General features: G+C 48.3%; 1 protein-coding gene across 1 annotated transcript; it reads left to right on the top strand.

Annotated features, from left to right (window-relative positions):
* Window positions 1-1,723: 1,723 nt before the first annotated feature.
* On the top strand, window positions 1,724-21,923 carry LOC116968953 (NACHT, LRR and PYD domains-containing protein 12-like). The gene is made up of 7 exons (XM_033015940.1): window positions 1,724-1,991; window positions 15,918-15,983; window positions 20,354-20,396; window positions 20,552-20,722; window positions 21,048-21,218; window positions 21,372-21,539; window positions 21,710-21,923. The coding sequence occupies exons 1-7, from the start codon at window positions 1,724-1,726 to the stop codon at window positions 21,795-21,797; spliced, it is 975 nt and encodes a 324-aa protein (XP_032871831.1). The 3' UTR covers window positions 21,798-21,923.
* The last annotated feature ends 217 nt before the right edge of the window (window positions 21,924-22,140 follow it).

The following is a 22,140-nucleotide window of genomic DNA, read 5'->3' as shown; positions in this document are numbered from 1 at the left end:
GGAATTGTCCGATAAATCAGCAATCTTTCTGGAAACATATGATCTGAGTTGCCGCCAAAGTTAAGTCAGAATATCAGAGTCCAGAATCAGATTGTGCGCAGAAATGAGCTTTTGACCCGTCTCCTTCCTGTCAATATCTCTACACTAATCCCATTTCTGAGCACTTGGTCTGTCGTCTACTATCAATTTACAGTTAGAATGGACATCCAGATACTCCTACAATGTTGTGACAGAGTACCTGCCTCCAACACCACCTCAGGCAGTGGGTCCCAGACTGCAGCCATCACTGCTGAAAGATTCTTCCTGAAAGATCATCCTCTAAATCTCATGGTCCCCGCATTAAATCGATGCCCCCTGGTGTTAACCACCTCTACTATGGAGAGAACTATATTTACCATCGACCTTACTTTTCTCATAGTATTCTGTACCTCTATTAGATCACTGCATGTCTGGCCCAGATTCAAGGACGATGACTTAAATCACTCCAGTCTCTGCTGATACTTGAAATATTCATTTCTATGCGCAGCCTAGCGAATGCAGCACAGGAGACCCGGGTTCGATCCTTACTCCGAGCACTGCCTGTACAGAGGTTGTACGTTCTCCCCATGGCCTGCGTGGGTTTTCTCCGAGATCTTCGGTTTCTTCCCAGACTCCAAAGACGTACATGTATGTAGGTTAATTAACTTGGTAAATGTAAAATTCGTCCCTAGCAGTTCTAGGATAGTGTTAATGTGCGGGGATCGCTGGTCGGCGCGGACCCGGTGGGCAGGAACGGCCTGTTTCCGTGCTGTATCTCTAACTAAACTTAAACAAATTGGTAACAAGGCCTCCCTGTACTTGCATTCTGTGCTGCAGCTGATGTCATGAATGCTAAATGTCATCTTCGTGTGTGCTGCTGACTTTAGGGATCTCAGTGTTTCTCTAGACCGTTGCAATTCATGGTGAATATCCTGGCTTTATTTATCCCTCCCAATTGAGGTCTGCTGTATGATTTTACCCGTCTGTGTTTCACTGTACCTTGGTACTTGTGACAATAAAGTATTATGAAATATTTAGATTGAAGAGTGATCTTAGAGATGTATACAATCATGGGGCGAGGGGTAAATAAATAGGGTGTGATGACTGGTATTTTTTCCGTGGAGAATAAGAATCTTAAGGGCTTAAGGTGAGAGGGGGACCATTTAATAGGATCCCGAGGGTTAACATCTTCACACAATGGTGGGCATATGGAACTTCGGCCCAACTTGCCCACACCGCTGAAACACCTCCTAGCTGTACTAGTCTCACCTGCCCGCGCTTGCCACATATCCCTCTAAACCTGTTCATTCCATCGACCTGTCTAACTGTTTCTTAAGCGTTAGGATAGTTCCTGCCTCAACTATCTCCTCTGGAAGCTTGTACCATGCACCCACCACCCTTTGTGTGAAAAGGTTACCTGTCGGATTCCTGTTAAATCTTTTCCTCAAAAGACATTTGGACAGAGGGGTTTAGAGAGATGAAATGTCAACCCATGGATTGATGGGACTAGATTTGATGGGTAATTTTAGTTAGGTTGGGTCAATTGGCTTAGCTTGCTCTATTTCTAAGATGACCATTAACTTCCACTTCCCTCAGAATGTCAACTCAGTTTGCTTCCGGCTATTCCCAACCTGTGGTTTTCTCAATTTGAAATTGCTCTGGAACTGCAATTTATGTTGTTTTTTCAGGTGGGAAATTAACTAAAATGGGCAAGATCCTCAAAAGACTTTGGCCAGACACCTCATCAAAGAACGATGGTCATAACACAGGAACAACGACAGAAAAGCAAAGTCGGATTGAAAGCAGAACTTCAATGGAATGTGAAGCTGCTGAAGAGGAACGGGAACAATGTCAGTCCCGAGAAAGAGGAATAGGAGACGTGGTTCACGCCCCTGGAACTGAATCAAGTGACGAAATCCATCATGACCGAGATTCATCAAACAAGGATTCATCGAGTCCCATCCAAGGAGCAGGTGCGTGAAATGGGAGGGGAGTGGATGCTGCAGAATGGTGAAGACTGTAGGGACAGAGAAGAAAAAAAACAAACAGGTTAGGGCGAGGGGAAATGGGAGAGTTTTTTTCTGGCTAGGTTCTTGACCAATAGTATTCTGCAAGGATCAGTTCTGGAACTTCTGCAATTTCTAAACAATGCCATGATTTGGACAAAAACGTCGTTGGTCAAGTTAGTAAGTTAAAAAACAATAGAACTATTTGCAGAATTGTGGATCATTGCACAAATGTGGTTGTGGTGAGGGGACAGGCTGGACTTTTTTTTGGCAGACTTTGGTAGGTTCCTGGAACTTCCTGGCTAAGGAGTTGGTGGAAACACTATTTAGATTAACACATGACTGACACAGTCAGAGAACAGAGCGATCCCGTCCGCGAGCAGGTTGAAGGGATTAGTTCAAATTGGCATGATATTGTTGGTGCATATGTGGGGATGAAGGGCCAGTTCCCGTGCTGCACTATTCTATGTTCTATGTGTCATCTCCAGGTTTGGATTCATTATAACCATATAACCATATAACAATTACAGCACGGAAACAGGCCATCTCGGCCCTACTAGTCCGTGCCGAACAACTTTTTTCCCTTAGTCCCACCTGCCTGCACTCATACCATAACCCTCCATTCCCTTCTCATCCATATGCCTATCCAATTTATTTTTAAATTATACCAACGAACCTGCCTCCACCACTTCCACTGGAAGCTCATTCCACACTGCTATCACTCTCTGAGTAAAGAAGTTCCCCCTCATGTTACCCCTAAACTTCTGTCCCTTAATTCTGAAGTCATGTCCTCTTGTTTCAATCTTCCCTATTCTCAATGGGAAAAGCTTGTCCACATCAACTTTGACTATCCCTCTCATCATTTTAAAGACCTCTATCAAGTCCCCCCTTAACCTTCTGCGCTCCAGAGAATAAAGACCCAACTTATTCAACCTTTCTCTGTAACCTAGTTGCTGAAACCCAGGCAACATTCTAGTAAATCTCCTCTGTACTCTCTCTATTTTGTTGACATCCTTCCTATAATTGTGCGTCCAAAATTGTACACCATACTCCAGATTTAGTCTCACCAATGCCTTGTACAATTTTAACATTACATCCCAGCTTCTGTACTCAATGCTCTGATTTAAAAAGGCTAGCATACCAAAAGCTTTATTTACCATCCTATCTATATGAGATGCCACCTTCAAGGAACTATGCACGGTTATTCCCAGATCCCTCTGTTCAACTGTATTCTTCAATTCCCTACCATTTACCATGTACATCCTATTTTGATTTGTCCTGCCAAGGTGTAGCACCTCACATTTATCAGCATTAAACTCCGTCTGCCATCATTAATCCAAATCATAGGCATAGACTCATACAGCAAGGAAACAGCCTCCTCGGCCCAAGATGCCCCATCTACACTGGTACATAGCATATGCCCCATTATGCCTGTCTGATTTCCTCCTTTAGTATGCTCCTCAATTCCCGAGTCTCCTCTGGGAATAGGCTTGATCCCACGTTCCTATATCGATCCCAAGATGCCTCAATTTTCCTGACCAGAGCTTCAAATTCTCTCACCATGCAAGCTTATTTACTCCCACATGTCTTGCCGTTCTCTTTGATATGAGCATGCAAGCCTTGAACTTTTCACCACATTTTGCAAAGCATCCTAATTTCCGGATGTTCCTTTGACAGCAAATATTTGGAATATAGAAGTATTTTTAGAAAGTTGAAATCTCCCACAATGACTACCTTGTTAGCCTATAGCTAACCACAATCTATTGGCAATAGTGTTCCTCCAATTACCGCTGACTACCCCCCACCCCTCCCCCCACAATTGACGCACCAACAAGGTGATCAGCCAGTTTTATTTAATAGCTCCATCCATACAGACTTACTTGAACAAACCATCAGTCATGTCATCTCATCTACTGCTGTAACATTCTTCCTAATCAATAAAGCATCACCCCGTCCTCTTTCACCCTCACCTCACTCTCTCCTGCAGCATCTATATCCTGGAACATTAAGCTGCCAGTCCTGTCCCTCTCAGCCAGATTTCTGTAATGGCTACAACATCCTAGTCGCACATACCTAACCACACCCTCAGCTCATCCACCTTACCTCTCAGGCCTCTCACATTGAAATAAAATGCAATCAATCAAACAACCCTTCCTAGCTCGTTGTCAAGTCTATATTGTCTACTGAAAGTTACCTGACCATAATCCATACTAACCTCCAGCTTCTTATCTGCTTTTGTCATGCATTGGATCCCACTCTTCCACCAATCTAGTTTAGATACTCGCACAAACCTGCCTGTCAGGATTTTGGGATTCCCATCCGGTTCAGGTGCAACTCACCCCTCTGTACAAGTCACGTCTGCCCCATCAGTGATCGCAGTGGTACAAAAGTCTAGATCCGTTCCCCCTGCACCAGCTCCTTAGTCACTCATTCACCTGGCATTTGGTCCTGTTCCTACACTCACTAGCAAGTAGCACAGGAAGTGCTACGGAGATCAGTGCCCTGCTTTTTTTCTATCTTTTGCCTAACGTCCCATATCATTTGTGTCAACATGCACAACGACCTCTGGCTCCTCATTCTCTCCCTTGAGAATGTCAAGTTACCGCTCCATGATATCCTGGCCACCCTCCTGGAGCAGGATGTCAAATAGCCGCTTGAGACAGCAGCACACCATCCAGAATTCCCGACTGCTTCCACAGAATCACCTTTCCACAACCTCCTACACTTGCCCCCATCCCCTAACTGATGTGTCTCCTACCACCATGGCTCTCCCATGCACGATGCTTCATCCTGCCTAATACTACAGCTCTTCCCTGACAGGTCATCCCCTAACAGTCTACGTAGCATCTCAGTCGCACACACCTATCCACACCCTCCTTGCTCGCTGTCATGCCTCTACTGTGCACTAAACCTTTTCTATTCACAATCCATACTGGCCTCCATCTTCTCATCTGCCTCAGTCATGTATTGGATCCTACCCATCAACCATTATAGTTTCAATCCACCCACATTCCAGTAGCAAACCTGCCGGCCAGGATGTGTAAGAAGGAGCTGCAGATGCTGGTTTAAACCAAAGATTGACATAAAGCTGGAGTGTCTCAGCGAGACTGTCAGCATCTATGGACAGAAGGAATGGGTGATGTTTTGGGTCGAAACACATCTTCAGACTGGTTAGGGATAAGAGAAATAGACGGTGATGTGGAGAGTGGACTGTAAGCTGCCAAGTGAAATATAAGATGCTGTTCCTCCAATTTGCGTTTAGCTTCACTTTCACAATGGAGGAGACCGAGGACAGAAAGGTCGGTGTAGGAATGGGAGGGGAATTAAAGTGTCCAACAACCGGGAGATCAGGTAGTTTCAAGCGGGCTGAGAGAAAGTGTTCGGCGCAACTATCAGCCAGTCTGCGTTTGGTGTCGCCGATGTGTAAAAGGCCTGTCCCACTTGGGTGTCATTTACGCGACATCAAGTGATGAGCGCGTGGTGCGTGGTGACATCGGCAGCGACACGCGGTCGTGGTGCGTGGTAACCTGCGTGACGCGCAAATGACACGCAAGTGGGGCAGTCCCTTTAGAGTCTTGAACAACGGATACAGTAGATGAGGATGGAGGAGGTGCAAGTTAACCTGAAAGGACCCTGGACAGAGTCGAGCGGGGAGTTATAGGGACAGGTGTTGCATCTTCTGTGGTTGCAGGGGAAGGTACCTGGGGAGGCTTTTGTTTGGGTGGGAATGGATGAGTTAAGCATGGAGTTGGAGGGAACGGTCTCTGCGGAAGGCGGCAAGGGGTGGAGTCCGGTACGCGGCGCGACTCACGTCGCAGCGGCCTCTGCAGTCCGTCTGTCTTTTTATTATTTTTTGTCTCGTTTGAATGTAGTTTATATTTATTTTTTTGTGTATGTGTGTGGGTATGTGTGTGGGGGGTGGGGGGTGGGGGGAACTTTTAAAATCTATCCCTTGCACGAAGAACCCGACCTTTTCTCTGTCGGGTCTCCGTTGTCGTTGGGGCCTAGCACCGTGGAGCGGCCTCCAGCAGAAACGACCTGGGGCTCCAGTCGCGGAGCCTGCGGACCTACTCACCATCGCGGAGCTGGCCGAGTTCGGAGCGGGAGGAGCGGTGGTGGCGCGCTGCTGCGACCCGACCCGACCCCGGGATTTCGGAGGCTTACCGCAGGTCTGGTGGAAAGTGACACCGGGGGCCCGCGGGTCCCTGCTGGGAGACCGCTTTTCAGGGCTTCCGCAACGGCGACTTCACCCGCCCAAGTTGCGGGGTTGAAGAGCACCAGGAGCGGGGCCTTACATCATCGCCCGGCGCGGCTTGGAATGGCTGTGGGACATTGCTAGCGCACGCCGGGGGCTCCAACAACAAGACCCGGAGCGTGGCCTTGCATCACCCGGCGCGGCGTTAATGGCCGCGGGACAATTACCATCGCCCGCCGGGGGCTTTGACTTTGACTCTGACATCGGGAGGGGAATGGGGAGTGCAGGGGAGAGGTAAGACTTTGCCTTCCATCACAGCGAGGTGGAGATGCGCTGTGATGGATGTTTGTGTAAATTGTGTTGTGTCTTGGTTCTTTCTTGTGTGTTTGACTGCAGACACAACATTTCGTTTGAACCTCAATGGGGTTCAAATGACAAATGAATTGTATTATATTGTATTGTATGGGAAAATGTGGCTCGTGGTGGAAAATTTGGAGCATTATGTATTGTATGCGACGGTTGATGGGGTGGAAGGTAAGGACCAGGGGAACCTGTCTTTGTTCTGACGAATGGAAGGGGGAAGGGCGGAGCTAGTGGTAACGAGGAGACACGAGTGAAGGCCTCTTCTATGATGGGAGAGGAGAACCCCCGTCCCCTGAAGAATGATGACATCTCGGATGTTCTAGTATGGAATACCTCATCTTGGGCACAGACGGAGGATTTGGAAGTAGGGGATAGAGTCTTTGCAGGAAGCAGGGTGAGAAAAAAATGTAGTCGAGATAGTTTTGGGACTCAGTGGGTTAGTAATAGACGTCAGTCAATAGTCTATTTCTTGTGATGGAAACAGTGGGAGCTGCCGCTCAGAATATTGGCATTCCCCTTAGGTTCAGGTAAAACTCATCCCTCTTGTACAGGTCACGTCTACACCAGAAGAAGTCCCAGTGGTACAAAAGTATGCATCCCTGCCCCTTTGCCACGCATTCACCTGTCTTTCTTTCCCTGTTCCTACACTCACTAGCACGGAGCACAAGGAGTACTACGGAGATCACTGCCCTGTTATTTTACAATTTCCTAACATCCTATGTCATTTGTGCCAACATGCACAGTAACTTCTGGCTCATTCTCCCGCTTGACAATATCAAGTAGCCGCTCCGAGTCATCCTGGACCCTGGAAGCAGAAAACAACGCACAATCCTGTAGTCTCGATTGCTGCCACACAATCTCCTGTCCACCCCTCTCCCCAACAGATGTGTATCCTTCCACTATGGCTTTGCCAGGCACGGAGCCTCATCCTGCCTGATACTACTGCTCTTCCCTGACGGGTCATCCCCTAACAGTCTCCAAAACTGCTACATGTTTGGAAAGGAAATGGCCACAAAGAATGGTCACCTACAGCCTTTGCCGACTAGAGGTCCTGGTGGTCACCCACATCCTTTCATCCTGGTCTTTGGTCGTGGCCACCTTGCTGTTGGTTTTGTCCAAATGGTCTCTCGGATGATCTCTAGGTCATCCATCTGTATCTCCAGTTCCCAAACACGGAGCTGCTCCTGGACACATTCCCAACGGGTTTAGTCACCAGGGAGACCAGCAGTTGCTCTAACGTTGCACCATTCCTCCTGCCTCTTGACGGCACTGAAATAAGATCCAACAAACTCAACAGGCTGCACGACTATACCTTTATCTCCTGCCCCCTTTCCTCGGACTCATTGCCGAAGACTCACACTTGCCCTGTACACAGCACTTTACCTCTACACAGTCTCTCTATTAATACAACTACCCCCGACAGGCCGCTTCACTGCATCTTGCTGTTTTATTACTTGCTCAATCAGCCAATTCCGATGCTCCTAACAATCCGCGCGCCATATTTTCAAGTGCCCTGTTAAACTGTGAAGTCCTTTTATCCGCGTGGTTAATGTAGGCTGTAAAATAGGGAGACCCAGCACTGGCCTTTGCAGCATCTGTCTAGTTATTGACCCATTTATCCAAGTGAATGGGCTGCCAGGCAAGTGGTCAGTGTTATCCTGGATATGTAGGAGCTGCAACATATCTTGTGTCCCTTGTGGTCCATGGGGAAAGGTTTGAGTGTGAAGAAGTGCAAGATTTCAATACTGTTAAACCACCAGGCCACAGGATGGAAATGGCAGATTCAGTTTAGTTTCTGGTTCAATGTTGACATTCCACGTCCCTCCCCCTCCCCCAAAACCTACCCGTTCCCACCCCCAACACCGGGAGATTGATCGTGGTGGGTAGTGGTTCACGGTTCACGGCAATCTTTTCATTCTTGTCTTAATTACTGTCTAATCCCACTATTATTATTCGGTTTACTGCAGACCAGCAGAATATGGTAACACCTATCCACACCACGGCTGAAGTTGGAAACAGGACTGCGGCTCCAGTGACCTCAACAACAAGGATGTACACAGGTGTGTTGCAGAATTCTTCACGATATAAATGTTGTCTCGATATCTGGTTTGCATCTAGTACATGGTTCACAGGTCAGAAGGACAGGGGATTAAGGAAGGGACTGAGAAAGAGAGGATGTTAACATCTGCAGGCAGTAGTTGAAAGGACAGAGGGAGTGATCGTAGAGGCGATGAATCGTCCTCATTGAAGATTCAGATGTGAATGAATGCAGTGACTGGGGAGAGGCTTTCTGAGAAAGTGAAGAGTATAAGATGGTGCATGAATCGTGGCGACTCTTGTGTTTGGACTCTGTGTAGTCTGTATTGTTGGAGTTATTATGGCCCAAGTTGTGCGTCAGAGTCATAGAGGCACACGGCATGGAACACGGCTCTTCAGCCCCACCTTGGACACGTCACACAACATGGCCGATCTACTGTAGTCCCACAAGCCTGTGTAAGGCCCATGTCCCTCTAAACCTAACCTATCCATGTACCAATTTTAACATAAACTCCCCAATCCCACCTGAAACCTATATCATTGTTTCTTGATTCCTCTCCTCTGGGTAAAAGGCTGTGTGTATTAATCTATTATATATTATAGATAGTGTATCTACTCCTCTCCTGATCCTCGTGTATAGGAGGATGGTCACTGAACTTGTGTACAAGACAAAGTATAATTGAAGCCATGTAGCATGAGGCCACAGAGAGTGGAGCGATGGTGATGGGTGGGACACACTTGGTTGAAGGAGAGCAATTGCAATGCGTGTCCATTATCCATGAGTAAACTGGGTGGTTCATGCATGTGGAAGATAATCCTAGGGAGATTAGCTGGCATCACCTACAGTGTTGCCTCAGGTGATAAGTGCTACGGAGATGATCACAGTCGACCAGTGCCCACCCTTCCCGGGTCACACGCTGTCCCATCCCCCTGGGGCCCTTGCTCCCTGGGTCACACACTGTCCCATCCCCCTGGGGCACATGCTCCCTGGGCCCCACGCTGTCCCATCCCGCTGGGCCCCACACAGTCCCATCCCCCTGGGGCCCGTGCTCCCTGTGCCACACACTGTCCCATCCCCCTGGGGCCCGTGCTCCCTGTGCCACACACTGTCCCATCCCCCTGGGGCCCATGCTCCCTGGGTCACACACTGTCCCATCCCCCTGGGGCCCTTTCTCCCTGGGCTACACACTGTCCCATCACCCTGGGGCCCACACTGTCCCATCCCACTGGGGCCCATGTTCCCCGTGTCACACACTGTCCGATCCCCCTGGGGCCCGTGCTCCCTGTGCCACACACTGTCCCACCCCCCTGGGCCCGTGCTCCCTGGGCCCCACACTGTCCCATTCCCCTGGGGCCCATGCTCCCTGGGTCACACACTGCCCCATCCCCCTGGGCCCATGCCCCTTGTGACACACACTGTCCCATCCCCCTGGGGCCCGTGCCCCCTGGGTCACACACTGTCCCATCCCCCTGGGGCCCGTGCCCCCTGGGTCACACACTGTCCCATCCCCCTGGGGCCCATGCCCCCTGGGTCACACACTGCCCCATCCCCCTGGGCCCATGCCCCCTGGGTCACACACTGTCCCATCCCCCTGGGGCCCATGCTCCCTGGGTCACACACTGTCCCATCCCCCTGGGGCCCATGCCCCCTGTGTCACACGCTGTCCCATCCCCCTGGGGCCCATGCTCCCTGTGTGACACACACTGTCTCCCTGGGCCCATGCCCCCTGGTCACACACACTGTCCCATCCCCCTGGGGCCCATGCTCCCTGGGCCCCACACTGTCCCATCCCCCTGGGGCCCATGCCCCATGTGTCACACACTGTCCCATCCCCCTGGGGCCCATGCCCCATGTGTCACACTCTGTCCCATCCCCCTGGGGTCCATGCTCCCTGTGTCACACACTGTCCCATCCCCCTGGGCCCGTGCCCCCTGGGTCACACCGTCACATTTCCCCCGGTCACACACTATCCAACCCTCCCCTGCTCACACGCTGCCTCAGCCTCCCCGATCCTTCAGATTGATTGTAGAATGCAGCCGTAAGCTGGCAGAGAGGAGCGGCATCACAAAGCCTGGCAAGTGAGATGGATATTATTGCGGAGGTTTTTTTTTGATAGGTAGGTGGTTAAAAAAAGGCTAGAGAAATCAAATCCAGCAGTTCGACAGAAGGATTGAGTGTTGGAGATTATGAAAATAAAGAAAGGAATATAGGAGGCAGTGTGGAAGTTAAATAAAGATATCAACTTAGAAAATGGATTGTGGAACTAAGACAAGCTTTAACCTCCTCCTATTAACTTGTAAAGCAAGCAAAATACACTAACCTTAATAAATTAACAAACTGTTGATGCTCCCTTTCCAATAACATAAGCAAGATAACAGTTTCATGAATGTCTCCTCGATAATATAAACATTAGACAGATTCAGACTCTTGGCACTAACCTTTGTTCTATAAGATTATAATGTATATCATAAGTAGAAAAAAAACAAAATGCTTGTTTTGCAGAAATATAGCCTTCTCATATAACCATACTAGACTAAGTGGGACCCGTTGGGTCCCATGTTCACACGGGAGGGCTGGTTCCCCGACGCAATATTCCACCTCTCCACCAATTCCACCTCTCCACCAATTGCTTCATCCCAAACAACCATTTGCAGTGCATTTTTACTTCAACCCAAACAACCATTTGCAGTGCATTTTTACTTCAAACCAACCATATTTTCATTTTCAAACCACATTAAGGGCACTCACAGTTGAGTAGGCATGTGTTCAGTGGTATTGAGAGCTCAGAGAGATGTGACCCTCTGGCTTCCTCCATCTTGCAGAGAATGAGTGAGGCACACCACTTCCTGGTTTTATAGTGCCTCCCCCTCCCTCCAGCAGGGGCAGCAGAGAGAATGGCAAATTATTTAAAAACATTAATATATCTCTGATTTTTTATCGATGGGAAACATCCTCTGGTCCCGGAAGGCGGAGAGGGGCTCTGAGCGAGGTGGCCAAAAATGACAGCCGTAGGTGACGGCGTTTTCTTGGAAATCGCAGCACAGCGAGCCAAAAGCGGTCAAGATCAGAATTTTAGTAATACAGATATGGTTAACCTTCCCCTGTCAGAAGAATCACTCAATCTTAAGAAGCAAGAGGATGTACTATGATCTGTAGATAAGGTATTGCTGAATCGTTGGTTATTGGAGTATATATATGTAATTAGATCACTGCCCCTTTGTGTGGGGATGAGAACTCCGTATAGTCTGTAATCTGCATACTGTAAAGATTTTTACCACTACCGCCTGGTGAGATAAAGATTGTACTGTATGATCACTGATTTTATTTGCGTTCTTGTCTGTTTAAGAACATTGAACCATAACAGCAGGAAATGGGGAGGGGAGAAATCGGTGCAAAACAGCGGGGAGAGTGGGGGGAATAATGTGGGTGTGCGGTTTGGACTGTTATTTAAAATTGGAGAATTCACTGTTCATACCATTGGATTGTAGGCTAGCCAAGCGGAATTTGAGATGCTGTTCCTCCAGTGAGCATGTGTCCAAGGACAGAGAGGTTGCTATGGGAATGGGAAGAGAGTGGTGGGCAATTGGCGAGACAAAGCATCGACTCGGTGACTGTTTTGCCGAACACTTACGCTTTTTCCGGTTGTTAACCATTTTTACTCCTCGTACAGATTTCTCCCCTCTCCCTTTCCACATACATTAATTCATCTCGCTTCACAATTTGAAACTCTTATTTCCTTTTATTTCACACCTGTCTTTTCATCTCTGGTTTTTCTCCAATTATCAGCCTATCAAAAACTCCCCTCACCTGTATCCACCTTACTTACCAGTCTTTGACCTGTCCATCCTCTTGTCCACACGTCTCCCCACTCACCGCCACCACAATCAGTCTGAAGAAAGGTCCAGACTTGAAACGTCACCTATCCATATTCTCCAGAGATGATGGTTGACCCATTGAGTTCCCACAGCACATTGTCTTATTCCCATATTCTGTTTTTGATCATTCTAATTAGGGGGCAGGAACAGTGAGGATGAGGGTTGCTGTTGTAGCTGGAGCCAAGGGGACTGATTTAGATGGTGTTTAGTTTCTCTCTTTGTACACACAGATCTAACGCCTACATACTATGAGCTCCTGACACAGTGCAGCGAGTACCAATTGTTCCAGCTGACAAAATTCTATCGGGAGAGACTGAAACAGGCGATTGAAGAAAGTGTTGAAAGCCTCGGCTTCATGATGAGACAGCAGGGATGTTTCAGTGAACAAGAACACGGGGTAAGTGGAAGGAACACGGTGACTTATGTTTCCTGTCACAGAACTGACGGCATTGGGGGGAAGAGCTAATAGTCAAATCTAAAATGGAGTAGTTCTTCTACAAAAGCATGGTCTAGTAGAACAAAAGAATGGCTCGGTGCCAAGTCTGAATGACTGTAAATTATATGGGGCACAATATGGAGGACAGGTTGTCTTTTCAATAAAGACATTAAGATGGGATCCTGCAGTAATAACATGTGCTTCTTTCAAGGCCATAAAGAAGCCAAGATTGGAAAAATAGCTGACGCTCCATAGATAAGTAATAACGTGTTATTGGATGAGCTTGATTTGGCCCCAGCTTTTCTCATATTCTGAAAGTCTACACAATCTTTCAGTCATGCCATATTCAGACTTGGTAGGAGGGATTTACTGAAAGGAACAATGTATAATTGTGCCTACTTTCCTTTGTTCTGTGAGTGGAGCCCGAGAAGCACTGAGCAACGTTTGTGCTCATTGTAGATCTTTCCACTCCCCTCTGATGAATCAATTAAAGATTGCCATGGTTTACCTTTAACAATTTTGTTGCTATCTGCTGTTGGAGAAACAAACGTTGACACAGTCCGCTCACCTCGCACTGAATAGTGCAATGGAGGCACTGATCTCTGATCAGTTTGCGTGCTGTAGACCTGGTATCAGGAATAAAACCTGTGACCTGGGGATTTCTGAGAATGGTCCATTCTGATCCAGCTGTTCTTCCTACACATGCATCTGAACACAACGGTCAGGGAGCAGTAAACTTGTAAATCCAGAATCAAAAACCATAATACTTCTAAAGTGTCATCAGTTTCATTGGTCACATTTAGCTCAGTTCATTAAACCACAAAGGGCAATATGCACAAGCACAAGGAACTGCAGATACTGGTTTACAAAAACACACACAATGTGCTGCATAAAATAACTCAGTATTTATAGATGCTGTCTGACCTGCTGGATTAATCTAGGATATTAAACTGTTCGTTTATCATTCAATTGACAAGTAAAATAAACAAAAGTACATTTGCTAAAATTTACGCTATTAAAAAAATATTCAGCACGTCAGTTATAGAAACATAGAAACTTGGAAAATAGGTGCAGGAGGAGGCCATTCGGCCCTTCGAGCCAGCACCGCCATTCATTGTGATCATGGCTGATCATCCCCTATCAATATCCCGTGCCTGCTTTCTCTCCATATGCCTTGACTGCACTGGCCCCTAGAGCTCTATCTAACTCTCTTAAATTCATCCCGTGACTTGGCCTCCACTGCCCTCTGTGGCAGGGAAATCCATGAATTCACCACTCTCTGGGTGAAAAAGATTGTTCTCACCTCAGTCTTAAATGACCTCCCCTTAATTCTAAGTCTGTGGCCCCTGGTTCTGGACTCGCCCAACATTGGGAACATTTTTCCTGCATCTAGCTTATGCAGTCCTTTTATAATTTTATATGTTTCTATAAGATCCCCCTCATCCTTCTAAACTCCAGTGAATACAAGCCTAGTCTTTTCAATCTTTCCTCATATGACAGTCCCGCCATCCCAGGGATCAATCTCGTGAACCTACGCTGCAGTGCTTCAATCACAAGGATGTCCATCAAATTAAGAGACCAAAACTGTACACCATCCTCCAGATGTGGTCTCATCAGAGCCCTATACAACTGCAGAAGTATCTCTTTACCCCTATACTGAAATCCTCTTGTTATGAAGGCCAACATTTCATTAGCTTTCTTCACTGCCTGCTGTACCTGCACGCCAACTTTCAGTGACCGGTGCACAAGGACACCCAGGTCTCGCTGTACCTCCCCCTTGCCTAACCTAAACCCATTGAGATAATAATCTGCCCCCTTGTTTTTGCCGCCAAAGTGGATAACCTCACATTTATCTATATTATACTGCATCTGCCATGCATCTGCCCACTCACTCAACCTGTCCAGGTCACCCTGCAATCCCCTAACATCCTCTTCACAGTTCACACTGCCACCCAGCTTTGTGTCATCCGCAAACTTACTGGTGTTGCTCCTAATTCCCTCTTCCAAATCATTAACATATATGGTAAACAGTTGCGGCCCCAACACCGAGCCTTGCGGCACTCCACTAGCCACTGCCAGCCATTCTGAAATGGACCCGTTCATTCCTACTCTTTGCTTCCGGTCTGCCAACCAATGCTCTATCCATGTCAACACCCTACCCCCAATACCATGTGCTCTAATTTACGCATCTGTGGGAAGAGAAGCAGAGTTAATGTGCAGTGAAAGGAGGGGATGAGCTGCAGGAAATGTACAAGAGAGTGATGTCTTTGATCGGGTAAAACTGGGGTAGGTATAAAAATAAAAACGTTATCTGGTCAATGAGTGAATGCCGTCTCAGTGTAAGAATGTAGATGAAAGAACATCATAGCTTCAAAATGCAGAGCAGGAAGAAATGCAGGTTGGACTGGACACGTCCACGTTAGGCCAAAAGGAATTGGATTAATTTCACATCAATTTCAACACGGCCATCACTGTTACCGTGCTGTACTCTGCTATGTTCTCGGACTCTGATAGGTGTGAAGCGAGTGTCCCCACTGTCAGGACTCTGGGAGTACACCGTTTGTCAGCACAGTGTCATGGGTGTATGAAGGGGCAGACAAATGCCTGTCACTGTGCTCAAAACTACCAGAATATCCCATCACTGAACAGCTAATTCCCTTCCCATTAGCATTGTCTCATTCACTTCTCAATATGTTCATTGTTGTTCTTCACAGAGTGTCGCTGAGCTTGTGGTAAAGGGAAACCGCAGAGACAGTTCCATACTCTTCCTCAGTCTGGTGATGGAGAAGGGTAACCGTGCCCGGCGGGTGATGTGGGAATCCTTTGTGAAAATGCAGAATGAATTACCAAAGCTGAACAAAATACTGAAAGAAATCCAGGAGCTCGGTACGGTAAATCAACACACTGAACTGAATATCACATTGAAACACTGGAGTTAACAATGTTATTCAAGTCTGGTTTAATGAATGCTCGTTGATTTAAACAGGTCCTGATCCACAAGAATACATGAACATCATCAGAGGTTTAACTGAATTACCCTCTCATATGGAAGGTGGGTGTTGAAATGTACAGTTCACACCAATGACTTGTTAGAATTGATGTAATACTGAAACTGTTCAGAGCTTTGCAGAATGGGAAATCAGAAGATCAAAGGCTAAGCAATTGTTAGACTGACACGGGGATTCACTATGGATTGCTTCTTTGTCTGTAGATTCAGGTTTAGCTTAGTTTAGTGTATTGTCACATGTACTGAGGTACGGTGAACACGTTTGTTGTGTGTTATCCAGTCAGCAGAAAGACAATACATGATTATAATCGAGCCATTTACAGTCTAGATAAACTATGAGGGAATAACGTTTAGTGCAAGGTAAAACGAGGAAAGTCCGATCTAGGATAGTCTGAGTGTAACCAAAGAGGTAGATAGTAGTTCCCAGATCACTCGATCTCTGACATACACTGGAACTATTACACTGCATTATTTCAACTCCTCCAGGCGTTCATTGTACAAGGTTTTGCAATGTATCAGGTTGTGGAAGAGATCTGTGAAATCCAGTGCTCACCCGGGGGAGAATGTGTGTGTAGTGATTCCCCACACACTCCTGGATAGAGTCCCTGACACACTGTGTAACCCCACACACTCCTGGATGTCCCTGACACACTGTGTAATCCCACACACTCCTGGATAGAGTCCCTGACACACTGTGTAACCCCACACACTCCTGGATAGAGTCCTGACACACTGTGTAACCCCACACACTCCTGGTTGTCCCTGACACACTGTGTAACCCCACACACTCCTGGATGTCCCTGACACACTGTGTAACCCCACACACTCCTGGATGTCCCTGACACACTGTGTAACCCCACACACTCCTGGATAGAGTCCCTGACACACTGTGTAACCCCACACACTCCTGGATAGAGTCCTGACACATTCTGTAACCCCACACACTCCTGGATAGAGCCCCTGACACACCGTGTAACCCCACACACTCCTGGATAGAGTTATGACACACTGTGTAACCCCACACACTCCTGGATGGGTCCCTGACACACTGTGTAACCACACACACTCCTGGTAGGGTCTTGACATACTGAAAATATGTAGATTCTTAGAACATTCCTGAAAGTCCACAATGTCTATGGTCTTGAATCACGAGGTTCCCTCCACCACAGTGAACATAAACCTGAATGAACGCGATCTGTCTCTCACTCCCTTGATCCTGGACAGCGTTTCCCTGGTCTTCACTGTCTACCCGACAATCCTCCCCACTCAACTGATGATCCCCCTCTCCCCCTCTCCCCCTCTCCCCCTCTCCCCCTCTCCCCCTCTCCCTCTCTCCCTCTCTCCCTCTCTCCCTCTCTCCCTCTCTCCCTCTCACCCTCTCTCCCTCTCTCTCCCTCTCTCCCTCCCTCTCTCCCTCTCTACCTCTCTCCCTCCCTCTCTCCCTCTCTCCCTCTCCCCCTTTCTCCCCTCTCTCTCCCTTTCTCTCTCCCCCTCTCCCCCTCTCCATCCCTCTCTCTCAATCTCCCTCTCTCTCTCTCACTCGCCCTCTCTCCCTCTCTCCCCCTCCCCCCCCCCCCCCCCCCTCTCTCTCTCTCTCCCCCTCTCCCTTCCCACACTGTTTCCCCCCTCCCCACATGTGCTGCCTGAGCTGGTGGATATTTCCCCCCAGATGTGCCGCTGACAGAACACCCAATGCCCTTTACCCTGTCTGTGCCCAGCAGATCAACACTGGGTTCTTCAAAGTCTGTGTTCAAACCCAGAAGGAACAGTGTGTTTGTCATGTGATAATCTACTATAGGGCATGGAGGGACCAGTGAACTGTCCTTTCACATTGCAGTTAATATCACAATCGGCTGGTGATTTTCTCAGCCGTGGCTCGCTGTCATCTTGCGCGTCTGTAACCAGGTTTACCTCACTCCACTGAAATCCGTCAATTTTATTGAAGGGCATTGAACTCATTCTTGTAATCATGAATGTTGAGTTTTGAGTTGAGCCATCTAACATTGTGTACGTTATCTGCCTGTTCCCATGCAAGATGTTCAACAGAAACACAAGGAGACACTGAAGGCACAGACTGAAACACTGAGTGTGAACACCATCCTGATGAACGAGAAGGTTAAGGATTTCCTGCTGCTAGATCGATACGCTGAGCTCACAATCATCTCCACTGTTCGAGATCGGACACTGGTGGAACATGAGCTGCTGGCAAGAGGCCGGGACCATGAAGAGTGGAGAGAGGAATGTCTCCGGGGAAAACTGGAAAAAATCAGGACTGATCAATTGTTCCACAGCAGCTTTACCCGGAGTAAATCCCGATCTGGGAGTTCAGCAACAGTGGCCGGAGTCGCGGGGATCGGAAAAACAACAATGGTGCAAAAGATTGTTCATGACTGGGCCACAGGGAAAATATACCAACACTTCCAGTTTGTCTTCAGTTTCAAATTCAGGGATTTGAACACTACTAACTGCAGAGTAAACCTGAGGGAACTGATTCTGGATCAGTATCCTTACTTTGGGAATATGCTAGGAGAGGTCTGGAAGAACCCAGAGGGATTGCTGTTTATATTTGATGGTCTGGATGAATTCAAGGGCGGAATCGATTTTGCTGACAGTCGGAGAGACACAGAACCTAAGCACCAGTGCCCAGATCCCGAGTGGTGGTGTGAAGTGTCTGACATTGTGTACAGTTTAATCCAGCACAAGCTGCTCCCAGGGTGTTCAGTGCTAGTGACCACCCGCCCCACTGCGTTACATTTACTGGAAAAGGCAGAGATCAGTGTCCGGGCTGAAATCCTGGGATTTGCTGGTGAGGAACGGAAGGAATATTTCACCAGGTATTTTGAAGATCAGCCGGTGGCAGCAGCTGTTTTCAAACATGTGAAGGAGAACGAGATCCTGTACACCATGAGCTACAACCCCTCCTACTGCTGGATCCTTGTCCTGACATTGGGTCCCTTCTTCACACAAACACACCGGGACCCGCAGCGAGTTCCCAAGACCATCACACAACTATATTGCTACTTTATTTACAACATCCTGAAAAACCACGGCCGTAAGATTGAGAACCGTCCGTGAGGTGTTACTGTGGGTTGGTCAGATGGCCTTCACTGGAGTGGCCGAGAAGAACATTGTGTTCACAGATGGAGATTTGATCAAATACAATCTGCAGCCTTCCCAGTTCCTGTCCGGGTTCCTGATGGAACTTTTGGAGAGAGAGGATTCAGCCCGGAGCGTGGTGTACACCTTCCCGCACCTCACCATCCAAGAGTTTGTAGCCGCACTCGCACAATTCCTGACTGTAGATCCCGGGAATATCGTGAAACTCCTGTCTGAAGCCCACGGCACGACAGACGGACGATTTGAAGTAATTCTCCGTTTTGTCGCTGGTCTCTCCTCCCCACGGACAGCTTGGATCCTGGAGGACTTTCTGGGTAAATTCCCTCATCAAACAATCTGCCGAGTGATTGACTGGGTGAAGGAGGAGGTTAAACGCCGGGCTGGAAACACAGGAGTGAAGCTGATAAACGGAGGCTCCTGAACACGCTGCACTACCTGTTTGAGTCTCAGAATCCTGCACTGGCTCAGCAGACACTGGGATCTGTGGAAACACTTTCATTCTATGGACTGGGACTGACCCCGATTGACTGTGCGGTCCTGTCTCATGTCATCAGGCCCTGTGATACAATCAAACACCTTGATCTGGATAGCTGCCGCATTCAGTGTGAAGGTCTCCAGCGGCTGGGACCGGCTCTGCACAAGTGTCAGTACTTGGGGTAACTGTCCGTTTGATGCTAACACTGAACTGTAAAATTGTTCCACTATTTTGTTACTAAGTACAGCAACCCTTCTATGGGGCCGAGCGGCCGTCACTGTGCTCGGGGGTAACCCCTCCTATTTTAGCCTCCTCCGTCCCTTCCCTCCCCTCCCCCAGGTCACCAGTGGTTGACTCCGCCCCCCCTCCCCCGGGTTACCAGTGGTTGACTCCGTCCCCCAGGTCACCAGTGGTTGACTCCGTCCCCCCCTCCCCCAGGTTACCAGTGGTTGACTCCGCCCCCCCTCCCCCAGGTCACCAGTGGTTGACTCCGTCCCCCCCTCCCCCAGTTCACCAGTGGTTGACCCCTTCCCCCACTCCCCCAGGTCACGCGTGTTGCAGCCGTTCGCTGCAGGGGGGAGGGGGGGCGCCGGAGTCGACCACATTTCCCGGTCGTCGGTCGGGGAATGAGAATAAATGGTGAAAGTCTCCAAACACCGCAACCACAGAGATTTATTCAATAATGTGCTGAGGTGCTTCCACAAATATTCGTTTGGGAGAAGTTATCTATCTCAGCCGCGGGTTTGTATCAGTTTGTTTCTTACTCTGTTTGTGTTTAGACTGGGATTCAACGACCTGGGAGATTCCGGAGTGAAACTGGTGTCTGCGGCTCTGAGGAACCCGGACTGTAAAATACAGACACTGTGGTAAGTCCCAGACTGTGAGAGATTGTGTTTACACTCACTGGGTGTCTGACACTGAACATTAATATGATCAGTAATTGTGTCACTGATAAACACTGGGGATTTACACCGACTCCTGTCTCTCTGTGTCCCTCACCCTCACTCTCTCTCATCTCCAGGCTGCAATGGGTCAGTCTCACATATTCTGGAGCCAATGATCTCGTCTCTGCTCTCAGTACAAACCATACGGTGACGGAGCTGGATCTGAGTGGGAATAAACTGGGAGATTCCGGAGTGAAACTGGTGTCTGATGCTCTGAGGAACCCGGACTGTAAAATACACACACTGGGGTAAGTCGCAGACTGTGAGAGATTGTGTTTACAGTCACTGGGTGTCTGACTCTAACTGAGTTAGATAGAGCTCTATGGGCTAGTGAAATCAAGGGATACAGGGAGAAGGCTGGTACGGGTTATTGATTGGGGACGATCAGCCATGATCACATTGAATGGCGGTGCTGGCTCGAAGGGCTGAATGGCCTCCTCCTGCACCTATTTTCTATGTATCTATGACACAGAACATTAATATGATCAGTAATTGTGTCACTGATAAACACTGGGGATTTGCACCGTCTCCTGTCTCTCTGTGTCCCTCACCCTCACTCTCTCTCATCTCCAGGCTGGACAATGTCGGTCTCACAGATTCTGGAGCCAAGGATCTCGCCTCTGCTCTCATTACAAACCATACGGTGACGGAGCTGCACCTGAATGGGAATAAACTGGGAGATTCCGGAGTGAAACTGGTGTCTGATGCTCTGAGGAACCCGGACTGTAAAATACAGACACTGTGGTAAGTCCCAGACTGTGAGAGATTGTGTTTACACTCACTGGGTGTCTGACACTGAACATTAATATGATCAATAATTGTGTCACTGATAAACACTGGGGATTTGCACCGTCTCCTGTCTCTGTGTCCCTCACCCTCACTCTCTCTCATCTCCAGGCTGTGTGGTGTCGATCTCACAGATTCTGGAGCCGAGGATCTCGTCTCTGCTCTCAGTACAAACACCTCACTGACGGAGCTGTACTTGGCACGGAACTCCCTCACAGACCGATGTGTCCCCGCTCTCCGCCGCCTCATACTGACCCTCCCGAGTCTGAAGCTGATCTGGTGAGTGTTTATGTTAATGTTTAATGTGATCAAATATCAGGGGATCCATCCATCTTTCTTTCCCCTGTGATTCTGTTCTGTAAGTTTTGTTGAAATATGAACCCCAGTCCCTGTTATTGACACTGTTGTTTCATCTGTTTATTTCCTCTTTATTTCTCCACATGTTTCAGGCTGTGGGGGAATAAGTTCAGTGCAGACGGACAGAACCAGCTGAAGAGTCTGCAGGGAACCAGACGCGGACTGGGTGTGTTTGTGTGAACATCTCTGGGAGTAAACGTCACCGCCGTGGGGACTGGAATATTGTTGGCCGATTCCCTGCCCCTCCCCTTTAAACGGCCGCCCATCCTCCCCTTTAAACCCCGACGCTTCCCGGGCCGGCCGGCCCGGGTTTGATCACCCTGCGGTGGGCCTGCCTCGACTAAGGGTGTCTTGTGATAAAAGGCCGAAACACCCAGTGACGTTGAGGTACACAACTGAAGATGTGTCTGATTTGTAGCAAAATCACCTAGTGGTCACCCCCAAGAATATCAAATGTCAATTGTAGTGAAAAACATTAGGGATTGTAACATCCAGTCCTACTAATCTATTTCATTCTTGATAG

This window comes from Amblyraja radiata, chromosome 48, assembly GCF_010909765.2.
Source record: "Amblyraja radiata isolate CabotCenter1 chromosome 48, sAmbRad1.1.pri, whole genome shotgun sequence".
In the NCBI taxonomy this organism is placed as follows: Eukaryota; Metazoa; Chordata; class Chondrichthyes; order Rajiformes; family Rajidae; genus Amblyraja; species Amblyraja radiata.
This window is presented reverse-complemented; position numbering and strand designations above follow the sequence as displayed.

What these genes read in the sequence shown, in the direction of transcription:
- LOC116968953 (XM_033015940.1), top strand. Translation starts at nt 1,724, where the DNA reads ATGGGCAAGATCCTCAAAAGACTTTGGCCAGACACCTCATCAAAGAAC. An exon ending in ATTACCCTCTCATATGGAAG is followed by an intron (nt 15,984 to 20,353) that starts GTGGGTGTTGAA and finishes TGAAACTGGTGT; the next exon opens with CTGCGGCTCTGAGGAACCCG. An exon ending in TGTAAAATACAGACACTGTG is followed by an intron (nt 20,397 to 20,551) that starts GTAAGTCCCAGA and finishes TCTCATCTCCAG; the next exon opens with GCTGCAATGGGTCAGTCTCA.